A 14,165-nucleotide genomic window follows, 5' to 3' on the forward strand; every position below is an offset into this window, starting at 1 on the left:
TTCTATGCAACCTTAATCCTAAATAAATAATTAAGAAACAGAAACTAAAACAGGGACTTTTGATATAGTGCAATTTGTTCCAGTTAATTTGTTCCTGGCCTGCTTTAAGTAAAATTCAACAGCTTTCTTAAACTCTGAATATTTGCCATTACAGTGATCTAGGATGCCAGAAAACACTTTAGAAGGACCTAGAAAGAGTTTAGTGTGTACTTCTAACACCTAAACAGATGCAATTAAATGATATACAAGTTTAGAGAGAATACAAGATATGTAGAATACCTAGTATTTCTAGTCAATGTAGTATTTTTTAGCTTTTTTGGGGGGTGGTTGATAACATTCTTGATGCTTATAGAAATGCAAACCCGCTGAAAAGTAATTCACAGGAGAATATCCCCAAGTCCTGTTAGTTCAACACCTTCTAAACCTCTCAAACCCGAACACTTTTCTCCATCATCACACTCACCGCCCTAATCAGCGCAGCAGTCTTTAAACTGGAATACACACATCACTGTGGGGTACCTGAAGATTTTCTAAGCAGCATGAGTGACAGATTTTACAGAGTTTCCTTCTAGATCCTCAACTTTTATAAATCCTGCATCTAAATCTGATCTGCTGGAGATGACACCCTCTGTCAAGAATCAGTCATAGGGCCTCCCTGGTGGCGCAGTGGTTGAGAGTCTGCCTGCCGATGCAGGGGATACGGGTTCGTGCCCCGGTCTGGGAGGATCCCATATGCCGCGGAGCGGCTGGGCCCATGAGCCATGGCCGCTGGGCCTGCGCATCCGGAGCCTGTGCTCCGCAACGGGAGAGGCCACAACAGTGAGAGGCCCGCATACCGCAAAAAGAAAAAAAAAAAAGAATCAGTCATAAAAGTTCTCATTTCCTGTTTATCTTTCTCCTACTTAACGAAAACACAGTGACGTACTATGCTTAAGTATGAAACGCCCTGAGTGCCAAAGGGACAATTCAGAATACCAGTGTGGTATTAAGAAAGAGAATTACGCCACTGACTATCCCAACCTTTTTGCAACTTAAGTGGCTCCCATTCTTTTGCTTTTAACAAAAGTTAAGGTGGACTTTAATGGGGTTATCAGATGACACATCATATACAACATGATTTTTAAAGATAGAACATTATTTGATTTTTGGCAAATAACTCTGAAGGATTTAAAAGAACTGACAATGCTGCATGAAAAATAATTCCATTTGCATCTATTTATTTATGTGAACAAGGTTTTCAGCACCACTGCCTCAGCTGAGGCCCTAATCTCTTGCTTAGAAAGATACCCAACCTGGTCTTTCCAACCCCTATTTTTCTTTCTTTCTAATGCACACTACACTATTATCAAGTATCTTTTTTCCAAAATTAAAATCCCAATACATGGGAACTTAACATTAACCTACTTAAAATCTTCCACAATTTCCCTCTACTATCAGATTTTTTAAAAAGAAAAAAATTCAAAACACCTCAGCCTGGTATTCAAGGCCTCCCATCATTATTTACAACTTACTTCCCTTCCTACACTCTTAGCTCGCCCACTCCCTCCCTACAACCCACCCAGGTCCCCGCACAGGACATTACTCACCATGCCCTTTCGAGTCAGAGGATTCCCTCTGACTGGATGGCCCTTCCTATCTCTCTCCTCTGCCTGAGAAACTCATACTCATCATTCAAAGCACATCACATATACCATGTCCTCTGAGAAGCTTTCTGGACTCCCCAGATAGAATTAATGGCACTGTTCATTTCCTGACAATCATTAATGGAGCATCCATTCTGATTTTTAGAGATACAAAGATGAATAAGACAAGGGACCGTCAGTCTTGTGAGGACAGAAGTGTTATCTGATAAATTACCATACACTGTTTACGCTTCTACCAAGAAGTTATGTCTTTGAGCTAGAAAAACACAAGAACAAGATGGCTTGATAGAAGAAAGGGAAATAAAACAGGCACTGACAAATAAGTCAATTTGTCACAAATAATTTAACGCTAGTAAACGTTAGAGCCAAGACTCAACTCCAGGTCTGTCAGAGTACAAGCTTAAGACAATGTTAAGAATGTGGGCTCAGGAGTTATGCCACCTAGTTCAGATCCCAGCTCTACCACTTATTACTTTACAGACCATACTTAACTTTCCTAAGCTGCTTTTTACTCAGCTGTATAATGGGTATTAGAATAGTGCCAATACCTCAAAGCATTGTTAGATTAAATGAGGCAATGTACACATGATACAGGGCCGTGTGTATAGTAAACATTCTATATAAATGTTAGCTGCTTTTATTACCATTAATAACTATTATGATATACTGACCCCTGTAACACAAACATCTTCTGTCATATTCTGTAACATAATAAATTATTTTGAGCCTCAATTTCCTAGTTTGCAAAATGGGGAAACTAACTGCCTTACATATGTAATAAGTCTTGCATCATGCCAGGCACATAATAAATAAAAGAAAATATCTTTTCTCTACCCAAGTTAAATAAAGATACTTACATATACAAATTATCTCCACTTGGCTAATAATCAAGGGTTAAGATAAACCTATGCAGTGGTTCTCAACCTTGGAATTATCTGAGGAACTTTAAAAAATTCTGATGCCTGGGTCCCATGTCCACAGATTCTGATTTAATAGGTCTGGAAGTGCAGACATATTAAACATTCCCTAGGTGACCCTAATATGCAGGCACAGTTGAGAACCAGGTCCGAAGTCTAAGATAGCAAAATAAGACATGAGGCAACAGCCTCAACATTTATGCACACTCAAACAAAGGGCAATCAGTCATAAGCTGAACACGGTTATTTCTGTTTTGCCAGAAAGAGTAAGAAGGAGGTTATTTGATTTTCATGTTTTAAAAGATTTGAGCTTAACAGAGATTAACTTCGAAAAATATCTTAGGAAACAACTCAGGCATTTTCTTTTAAACTTTAAAGAGTTATTTGGACTGAAAACAAACTTACTTTCCTCTCTTACAAATCTCTCCAGATTTTAACATGTTCACCGAAGAGGAGATTTTTAAGAAGCAAATCTCTTCATTATGCTTTTCTCTTAAGGACTCACTGAGCTGGTTTTTCAGAGCTGAAAACTGTCATCACTTTGTCCAGGACAGTGTTAAAATCAGCTAAGGAATCTGTAAAACATGTCAATGTCCAAGGCCATTGGACATTGGTACCCTAGTGTACCTTGGGCTCTCTTTTTTTTTTCTTTTCTTAAAAGCAGCTTTATTAAGAAGTAATTTAGACGCAAAACACAATCACTTAAGTGTATATTCAGTGAGTTTTCACAAATGTATGCACCTGTATATGTGACAAATGAACAACTTCCACCACAATCATTACAATGGCCATTATTCCAAAGTTTCCTTATGCCCCAATGTAGCCACTATTGGTCCCCCCAAACCACTCATCTTCTAAATTTCATTTAGATGGAATCAAAGTATGAGTCTTTTGTGTCTAGATTCTTTCATTAGCATAATGCTTGATATCCATCGATCTTGCTGTATGTACCAGTAGTTTATTCCTTTCCATTGCTGAACAGTATTCCATTGAATGGATGGATAGCCCACAATTAGCTTATCCATTCACCAGTTGAAAGACGTATACGTTGCTTCCAGTCTTGGCTATTATGAATAAAGCAGCTATGAACAATCAAGTGCAAGTCTTTGTGTGAACATACATCTTCATTGCTCGTAAATAAACATCTAAGAAGGGACTGCCAGACCACCTGGTAAGTGTATATCTAACTTCATAAGAAACTGCCAACTGTTTTCCAAAGTGGCTGAAACGTTGCATTCTTACCAGCAATGTACACTGTACCAGCTCCTGTTTCACCACACTTTCTCTGACACTTGGTATTATCAGTGTTTTTAATTGTAGCCATTCCAGAGGGTGTGTAGTAGTAAGTAGTTTGGTTCATTGCAGCTTCACTTTGCATTTCCCTGACTAATAATGTTGAGTATCTTTCCATGTGCTTATTTGCAATTCATATACCTTTTCTGATGAAGTGTTTCCAAACTGTTTTTTTCTACAAGTTGTTTGTCATCTCCTGAGTTATTTTGCAAATATTCTTCCCAGTCTATATGGCTTGCCTTGTCATTTTCTTAACACCATCGTTAAAAAAGAAAAGTTTAATTGAATGAAATTCAATTTATCATTTTTTCTTTTAAGCTTCATGTTTTTTAATGTGCTCTCTACAAAAAGTTTCCCCTAACCCCAGAACACACAGATTTTCTCCTATATTTTCCTCTAGAAGTTTCATAGTTTTACATTCACATCCAAATACATTTCGAGTTAATTTTTGTGTATGGTGAGGTAATAAGGGTAGAAGTTCATGTTTTGCATATGGATATCCAATTGTTAACAGCACTATTTTTGAAAACACTATCCTTTCCCCATTGAATTACCTTGCACTTTCGTCAAAACATATGTGTGGATCTTTTTCTGGATTCTGTCTTTTTTTTTCTGGATTCTGATGTATATTTCTATACTTATACCACACTGTCCTGATTACTGTAGCTTTATACTAGAACTCTGAAATCAGGTAGTTTAAATCCTCCAACATTAGTCTTGTTTTTCAAAATTGTGTTGACTAAACTAGGTCTTCTGTATTTCCATTTAACTTTTAGAGTCCCCTTGTCATTTTCTGTAAGAATGACTGCTGGAATTTTTATTGAGATTGCATTCAATTTATAGATCAATTTAGGAAAAACTGTCTCTTAACAATAATGATCAAAAACATACTTTATTTATTTCAATTTATTTAAGGCCTTTATTAATTTCTTTTAAGTTTTATAGTTTTCATCATACAGGTCCTGCATATATTTTATTAAATTTATCCCTGGAAATTCCCTGACAGTCCAGTGGGTAGGGCTCTGAGCTCTCATCGCCAAGGGCCCAGGTTTGATCCCTGGTTGGGGAACTAAGATCCCACAAGCCACGCATCATGGCCAAAAAAAAAAAAATTTATCCCGAAGTTTTCATATTTTTGATGTTATTACAAAAGGTATTATTTTGTAAATTTCAATCTCTAATTGTTTGCTGCTAGTATATAAAAATGCATTTAATTTTGCAAATCGACTTTGTAGCCTACCGTCTTGCTAAATTCGCTTTTTAGTTCTACCAGCTTTTTTGTAGATTCCTTAGGATTTTCTACATACAAGATAATATCTTCTGCAAATAAAGATTATTTGATATTGTTCCACATATCTGTTGCTGTGTTTTTGGTCTTGGTTTTTTTCTCTGTGCCTTGTTTCGGATAGTTTCTAATGTCATATTGTTAAGATTGCTGATCTTTTCTTCTAAGTGTCACTTCAGATACTATATTTTTCATCTCCAGAAACTCTATGTTTCTCTTTCTCTTTTTTATGAAAATATATTCTGCTTCTCTCTCATGTGCATGTTTTCCTTTGCCTTCTTGGATATATGTGGCATTTATAATAGGTATACCCGTGTCTGGTAATTCCATCATCTTGGTCACTTCTGGGTCTGTTCCTATTGACTGGCTTTGCTTTTAGGTATGAGTTATATTTTCCTGCCTTTTTACATGCCTTGTCATTTTTGACTGGATGCTGGTCACTATGAATCTTACTTTTTGGTGTACTGGATTTTGTGGACTCCTTTGAACAATGCTGGGTTTTGCCCTGGAACTCAAGTTACTTGAAATCAGTTGGATGTTTTCAAAGTTTGCATTTTAACATTTATTAGGGCAGTTCAGGGCAACCTATAGTCTAGAGCTAATTTCGCCCCACAACTGAGGGGACACACTTTTGAGGCCTCTTCTCAATGCCTTGTGTATTACAAGGTCTTTCTGTTCTTGCTGGTTCGGGAACATGAACTATTCCCAGGCCTGTAATTTCCAAGACTTTTTCTGCCTACCCCTCTCTGATTGTTCTTTCTCCAATCTCAGGTAGTTTCTTCACATACATGCACAGATCAGTACTCTGTCAAAGATTCAAGGAGACCCTTCTGCAGATATCCGGAGCTCTGTCCTTTGTCTTTGAGTAGTCACCTGTTCTCCATGGTCTCCCAAAACTCTGTGATCTCTTATCTTCTCTACTCAGTGAGACTTCAGGCTTGTTTGGGTTCCACCTCCTTGCACTGTGGCCTGGAAACTGCCTCTAGATAGCAAAGCTAGACAATTAAGGGCTCACCGTATTTGAGTTCCTTCTTTCTGGGACCATAGTCCACTAATGCTTGTTATCTAATGTGTGAAAACCATTATCTTTTATATTTTTTCCTGGATTCATTCCTAATTGTTTTAGGAGGGAGGGTAAATCTGATTACTGTTGCTCTATGTTAGCCAGAAGTGGAAGTCCACTATTCGTTTATGTAAGCTCCCCAGGTGATTCTAATGTGCAGTCAGTTTTGAAACCCAGTGAGTTAGTAGCTTTAACTTTCTTAACAGAAAATTTCCTTCAAGACAGCACACATTTCTTCTGAGCTGACTAGTCCTGATGACATTTGTAAGCCTGTGTCCCAAAAGTGTCATATGATGGTTAGCTAATATATTCAGAGAAACTTTTCACCAAAAGAAATGCCAAACACCTACTCTGCAAAGAAACTGAGAAACCATATTCTTTGGAAGAAAGTTTCATAAGGAGATACTTAAACTGGAATATCTGATATAAGATGCCACAAAAGAATGCTAATTAGGGACTTCCCTGGTAGTTCAGTGGTTAAGAATTCGCCTTCCAGTGCAGGGGATGCGGGTTCGATCCCTGGTTGAAGAACTAAGATCCCACATGCCGCAGGGCAACTAAGCCCACGTGCTCTAGAGCCCATGCGCCACAACTAGAGAGCCCACATGCCGCAACTACTGAGCCTGTGCGCCACAACCAGAGAGCCCGTGTGCCACAACTACTGAGCCCTCATGCTCTGGAGCCTGCGCGCCACAACAAAGAGCCCGTGTGCCTCAATGAAAGATCCTGCACACCACAACGAATATCCCGCATACCACAACTAAGACCCGATGTAGCCAATGTGAATAAATAAATAAAAATTTTTTTAAAATGCTTTCCAGCATGGGAGTAGGAATAACATAATTTGGAAAAATCATCCTCTTCCTGAGTCATTCCAGAAAAAAAACCTATCTTTTAAAAATTTTTGCCTTATAGAAACCATTCATAAAAAGCATGTTCAACGGGAACAACATATAATCGTCAATAAAAATCAGTCACAGGATTTTACCAGTGTGACTTCCAAAATCATGAACCTTGTAAACTAAATTAATTAAAATATACAGGCTAATACAGGCCAAACTTTACTTATAAGTAAAAAATAAATAAGATTCTCTTCAGTACCAGCAAATTTCATTTCTACGTACATAGAGGTTTCTTCCCATCCTTCCAGATATCCCCCTGAAACTTACCCTTTTCCAAGTAAGACCTCGGAGCCCACGGGGGGTCCTCTTCAGCATAGGGATCACTATACTCAACCACGGCTGCCTCTTCCTCTTCGTAATCTTCTGGAGGAGGAGGTGGTGGTGGGGACTCATCAAAGACTGGTTCTTCCACAGGTGGTGGTGGAGGTGGTGCATCTGAAACTAAGAATGTATCAAGCTGATAACAAAACTACACATTATGCAAAGTTCAGTGTTTCCTATCCAAGCTTCTATGTTCGTGGAGTATTAACCTAGACTTGAAAATAATAATCTTTCAAAAAATAAGTAGGCAAGAGAAGTGTTCCCCCCAACTATACTGTTCCAAATCCCCAAGCTTGACTTTCTCCTCCCTTTGGGTTAGTGCTGATGGATGCTGAATAAAGTTTAGCAAAATGATTACTATTTTTTACTTAAAATGTTCCAATTACTCAGCACTTTATAATACCTTATTTCATTTAATCTTTACCTTGGGAGGTGGTGTTTTTAATCCTCATTTATGGATGTGTAAACTGGCTTTCCAAGATTAAGTACTCCAACAGTAAGTGGAAGAGCAGGAATTTGAACTCCAATGCCTCTTATCTTAAAAGCTACACTATTATGGAATGAGATCAGTTCAACAACTATAAAGTCATGTTTCATTATTCATTCAAAAGCATCAACTGAAAGCCTACCATGGCCAGCTACTATGCTCAGCACTGGGAATACAGCAGTGAGCGAAAGTCATGGAGACATGGACAACAACTTGCATTTATAATTAAGTGCAGTAAGTGCTTTAAGTCATCATGGAAAACAGAGCAGTAGACCACATCTCTTATGTGGGTCAGGAAAGGCTTCCTGGAACCTGAAGGATGAGTAAGAGTTAATGGCCCGGGGTGGGGCTAGATATTTCATGTCAGATGTAAAGGAAAATAACAAATACAAAGGTAAGAAAGCAGGAGCCCTTCAAAGAGCTGACCAAAGTTCAGTAGAAAGAGGCATGAGGAAGCTTAACAGTACTAAGCAGAAAGGGCCTTGTAACACTTTGAACTCTATCCAAAGAGCAATGCGAAGCCAGAGAAGGGTTTAAGAAGAATAACAGAATCACAGCTGCATTACTTAGCCCGGTATAACTGGTTCCAAATAATTCCAGACTTCTTCCAAACATCAAACTTAATATAGAGTAAAAAATTTCTGCTACCACAGAGTTATCTTCAAAATAATGTACTTGAAAGCTATAAAGATCATTCCAAAAGATAGGTATATATCTTTCCAAGGTGAGTGTTTTGAAGAGGGACAACATTCATTTGAATGTATAAGTCCTGCTATGTCTGTAAAATCAGACACAGGCTCACCTCATATACAAAGTTTCTTATTTTTATACATTTTGTAGGTGAGAAAATGTATATGACTATGGAAAGAAATGAGAAAAGATCATCCTAAAAGGTAAATATTGCACACTGTGGTAAATATTGGAGGTGCTCATTGGGGTACCTTCCAATAAACAGAGGTAAAATAGACTATTTTCAGAAATTAGCAAACAGAGATGCAAAGGCACCTGAAAGAGACACTGAGTCCTCAGGCCAATAAGACTGGATTATAACCAGTTAAAATACAAGAAAGAAATGTGTCGATACAAAGGGAGCATTTAGTCAGCTATGGAAGCACATAAAAAAGGAGGGACTCAAAGTGTCTGCTCTGTGTCAGATGGTATACTAAGTGCTGGAGAAATAGCCAGTGAAAAAAACAAGCAAAAATCCCTGCTCTCATAGAGCTTACATTCTAGTATTGGCAATGCCCATTTCCAAAGGAGCAGGAGTCCTAAGAAACAGAATGCAAATATTTCTATCCCACGGTTGAGGACATCCCTGTTATGAGATGCATGCATTAGGCTACATCAGCCTGATGACATTATCTCCTTCATTAGTGTAATTCCCCTAGTTCAGATTCCACACCCGTTGTACAGCCTTATGATTGTGACATGGTTCCTATGTAGACTGCTCACAAGAAGAGAACTCATCTGTCATACAGACTATGTTCACTGCTTTAGCAATTGCTCACTAAATACAGATACAGGCCTCCTGCTTTGTAGACATCAGTCTCCTCAGCTTCCTTAACGCTTCCCTAGGAGAAAACTCGACCTGTCAATACAATTAGTTATCTGATCCTGCATGATTCAACACCAGACCACAGGCCAGCTTAAATTCACTGCCAATCTGTGAGGCCTCTTGGGAGACAGACTGACAATTTGGTCCCCTGGGACCCACCATGGCATGGCCATTTTTACACCTGGAATCACAGGATTGGAAGAAGATTCTCAGGCCGGCCACAAAACCCTAAAACTCCAGTGACAGACCACTAATTGTCTGAGCAACCCAGAGAAAAGGGTGGGATATCCGGCGATTAAAGAGCACCTCCTCAATTAGACGTGATCTTTCTTTTTACATGTGCCTTACTTTATATTTATTTGTCTTATCTTCACTACCAGATTTTAAGTTGTTTGAAAGTAGAGAATTTCATCATAATTATTTTATCATCCACACTAGCTGCTCATACAATGACTGTTCATAATATTCAAGTATCTGAAGTATCAGTGAATGAATGACTATTCAGCCAATCATATATAAATGACATTTTATGCCTAGAATCTGATCTACAGCATAAAGAAGACATAAACTTACTATTTTCTTGGACTCTGGCCACAAATCCCATTAAAGGTAACTGAGGAGTTACCTGTAGGATGGAGGGAGGAGGAGCAAGAGATACTGCAAAAACAAAAAGGTGCGGAGGGTAAGGGGTAAGGGCAAGTTACATTAAACGGAAAGGGTAACACAATAAAACAAACATATAAGGAGGGAAACCACTATGCATAAACATTTTACAAGCTATCTTAAGGATCCTCTTCTGAGGGATAACTCATTAACACACAAAACAAAGTATTAGGGAAGTTTTAAAAACTTACAACAGGAAGCATTTATCATATACAGATCTATTCTTACATACAATGGCAAATTATCTTTTCATGTCAATAGCATGTCTTCTCAAAAAAAGAATTTCTTCCGATTACCATGAATAACTTGGTTTTCTGAATTTTACCTTGAAGGTTCTAAGTTTAAATGTTCATCAACACAAGGGAAAAAACTATTACATGCCAACATCCTAATTTTATACTTTTCATTACTTCATTAAACAAGCAAAATTAATTGGTTTTCAGCCATTGATTAAACAAATATTCACTGACTTCCCACTAAGGGGCAAGCACTCTGCTAAGAGACCAATATCGAAACCGTTCTCTTCGAGTCAGGTCTGTGTCTTTACAATTTCTCACAGTCCCAATTCATACCACCTATTCCAGGTACATTTTCTCCCTGAATCTACAGAAAAATGCCAGCCTCATTCAAATCATTCCTCTCCCCCCAAAGCTGTCTTTCCCTTTTAAACACCCGGTACAGCGCCTAGCACTAGTGAGCCTTCAACAAACATCTGATGTAGATAAATACATAAATAAGCCAGGTACATGCCAAACAACTTCCCAAGATTAACTCTACAGTTATGGTTTCCTTCGGAATGGGTATACAGTATGGTGTGCATCTTCTTATAAAGAGAGAACATCTTTATGAGCTTCAAATCACAGTGAAGACTAATAAAACTAAAAAGATGAGTAAGAGTCACTGCCCTCAAAAAGATCACATTCTAGTTAGGAATGGAAGACAAAATAATAACCCTAACCCAACAACATCTGTAGCACTTCCCTGCAGGTGGTGGTGGTGATGGGTAGTGGAAGAGGCACTGGTGATGGTGTGATGTCATGGTGGTGACGGAGAGGGCGGTCAGGGTTTAAGTGGGGGTGGGGCTACCCAGAAGTAACCTCTGAGCAGGTGCTTGAAGAAAAGGAGTTCGACAAGCAGCAAGCATCGAGAAGGACAAGCCGAGAACCAAGTGAGGGGCAAAGGCTCTGAGGTATAAAATAGCATGACCAGTTCACAGAACCAGAAATATTTCCATATGGTTGGCATAAGATGCCCCAGAGAGAAAGTACAAAACCTGGAAAGATGAGCAGGTAGATATGCAATAGGTAAGAATCTTATATGTTAGGTGAAAGAGCGCTTAGTGGGAACAAACACCTTGCACTTAAAGTCACCTAGCATCAAATCCCTGATTTGCTATTTCGCTGCTACTGGAACAGCAAATGATTTTTTGAGCCTAATCCATAAATGTGAAATGAAAGAGGTAATGCAACCTACTTTACAGAGTGACTGCAAAGATTTAAAAAAAAAAAAACAATGTATGCAGAAAGTCTAACCCAGGGCCTGACACACAAAAATCAAGGCAGTAGAAGTGGAAAGAAAAGGAGAGAACTTAGTACAGTGTAGACAAAAAGAGTATTTGGTATCTAAGGATTTAGGGGGCATATGAAGGAGAGAAACAGCTCAAGATGGTCTTAGATTTTTATCCTTCCTTACTATGAAGGTAGTGGTGCCATTAACCACACTAACCTTGGTGGGTAGTACAGGGATGAAATGGGTTGGTGAACAGAAAAGTCGGGAGAAATAATGAGGTGTAGGAAAGTAACTTAAAACATATGTATGGAAGGCAACTGGAAAGTCTGGGTTGAATCTGTGGGAAAAAGCAAGAGGTACAGAGGTGGCAGTAATCAGTAAAGATAACAGTTGTGCCGTGGGTAAGTGCAGGGAGAACGTGTACTTACAATGGGCAGACAAGAGCTAAGCAGAGAATCCTGAAGAATATCGCAGATTTAAGGGACAGAGTCACATAACCCTAGAAATTGGTACCTTTCTTTAAAAGATACCTGTGGTTACGGTTTTCCCTGAAGTCACACTTCTTGGTAGTAAACCCTTAAGTTGTGTGTCTGTGTCCCACTCTCAGAGGCTTGGAACAATTGCTGGTATGTTCACAACACCCTGTGTTCCCAAACTTGGGGTAAGAAGACACAATGAACAGAGAAGGCAGCAGAGACAAAGATAAAACTGAGAAACAGCAGCAGACAGCAACTGCACTAGAAAAGTGGAATATAAGATGATGAAATGTTCTTCTTCTGTTAGCACCCATCCCAACCTCCCCTGTAACAGAAAAGTAGGAAATTTCCCACTTCAGTCATTGTTTCTCATCAAAAAAAAAAAAAAAAAAGACCTTCTACTACTCAGCTAAAACAGAATGATTAGGCATTTAACTTAGAACAGGGGTTTTGTAGGTAGGGTGAGTTTATTATTTTTTTAATGAATATATTTATTTGTTTCTTTTCTTGTTTTGAAAGTGAAAGTCTGAAACTCTAGTGGTTTTTTAAGAAGTCTATCAACAGCAGCCCAGGTAAAAACCAGTCCCCAGATCTTCCTTAAACACAATTACATCATAACAAAACAAGTTAGATTTTTTTCAAAGCCAATCCAACGCATGTTAAAAAATTCAGTTCCAGGGCTTCCCTGGTGGCGCAGTGGTTGAGAGTCCGCCTGCCGATGCAGGGGACACGGGTTTGTGCCCCGGTCCGGGAAGATCCCACATGCCGCGGAGCGGCTGGGCCTGTGAGCCATGGCCGCTGAGCCTGCGCGTCCGGAGCCTGTGCTCCGCAACGGGAGAGGCCCGCGTACCGCAAAAAAAAAAAAAAAAAAAATTCAGTTCCAAATGGAGTTTACAAAGGTTGCCCCAAATTCTACTTCTTTTGCCCAGGGCAAACTTTTTACATCATGGTCCAAATTAATTTAGTTACCACAGCATTTTCTTTCTGGTCATCAAGATTTCATCAGAAAACCTGTGAACCAGAAGATCCTACTTTAGACTAGATTTATCTTCCTCAGAGTTGAACTGAAAATGAACTATTTTAGGAGAATTTAAGCAGGACTGTGATGTGAAGAGCTGTTTGCAATAAGCAGTTCTAGTCTTGAGGTATCTCATGAACAGGCAAGAGCAGAAAGTAACTATCAATTTGTTTCCATGCTATTTAGCTAAGATGATTCCTCACAAGACAAAACCCTTTCTCTATAATCATGGAAACGTCTCCAAACTTAGATTCAGTAATATTACGTTCAAACTACACAACAATGAAGTTAACATGAAGAGAAAGGCTCAAGAAGAGACTGGAGTTTATAGAGAGATCTTAAGTAGAACTATAAGAACTATAGCTTACATTCACTCAGCAACACGGAGGTATACAAACTGTAAAAGGCTCTGCAAGCAAACCAAACTTAGAGGATGAGTATGTGCGGATGAACTATACAGACTTCCTAAGTATGACCTTCCTGGTTATTTACAAAATCCTGGAGCATCTTCAAGGTTAAAATGTACAAAGAGTTTTGAAGAAAAATTAGGCTATTAAATCTTTTTTTTTTTTACTGCTTTATAAATACTCTAAGAAAATTAAACAAAATAACCACTCTAAATACTATTTCTAAAACCATTAAAGATATCACCTTTAGAGGCCATACATTTGATAGTCCATTCAAGTTTAGTTGCAAATATTTTACATTCCAGTGAGGGAAATAATTTAAGCAATTTATTATACGAGTGAAATATTTTCTAAATAGGGATAGTAACTTAGAACAAGGAGTATTTAAAAGTGAACCTAACTAATCATACTCAGTAAGGGAAGCTTTTTTGATGGAAAAGAATAGGGTTACCAAATAATTATTACTCCTGTAGTCTCAGAAGGGTTAAAAGAATTGGGCCATTTTTCTTATTCCTTTTCAAGTGAAAAAAAACATCGTATGACATTATGCGGAGAAAAAGTAGCAAATTAATCCACACAGTTTAAAAACATAACTTGTGTTTAATAATCGATGTAAAGGGTCTATT

At 38.4% G+C, this 14,165-nt stretch overlaps 1 protein-coding gene across 8 annotated transcripts in view; it reads right to left on the minus strand.

Moving 5' to 3' along the window:
• Window positions 1-14,165, minus strand: part of ABI2 (abl interactor 2) — a 107,290-nt gene that overhangs the window by 5,480 nt on the left and 87,645 nt on the right. For 4 of the 8 annotated variants that reach the window (XM_082630118.1, XM_082630120.1, XM_082630119.1 and 1 more), the window contains exons 8-9: window positions 10,040-10,123; window positions 7,371-7,544 (exon numbers count right to left, since the gene is read on the minus strand). In XM_082630118.1, coding sequence (XP_082486244.1) covers window positions 7,371-7,544; window positions 10,040-10,123 — 258 coding nt within the window. The remainder of the gene's footprint in view (window positions 1-7,370; window positions 7,545-10,039; window positions 10,124-14,165) is intronic. The other 4 variants (XM_082630122.1, XM_082630121.1, XM_082630117.1 and 1 more) reach the window with 1 other exon arrangement.

The sequence above is a fragment of the Mesoplodon mirus genome, assembly GCF_964341445.2.
Source record: "Mesoplodon mirus genome assembly, chromosome: 8".
Taxonomy (NCBI): Eukaryota; Metazoa; Chordata; class Mammalia; order Artiodactyla; family Ziphiidae; genus Mesoplodon; species Mesoplodon mirus.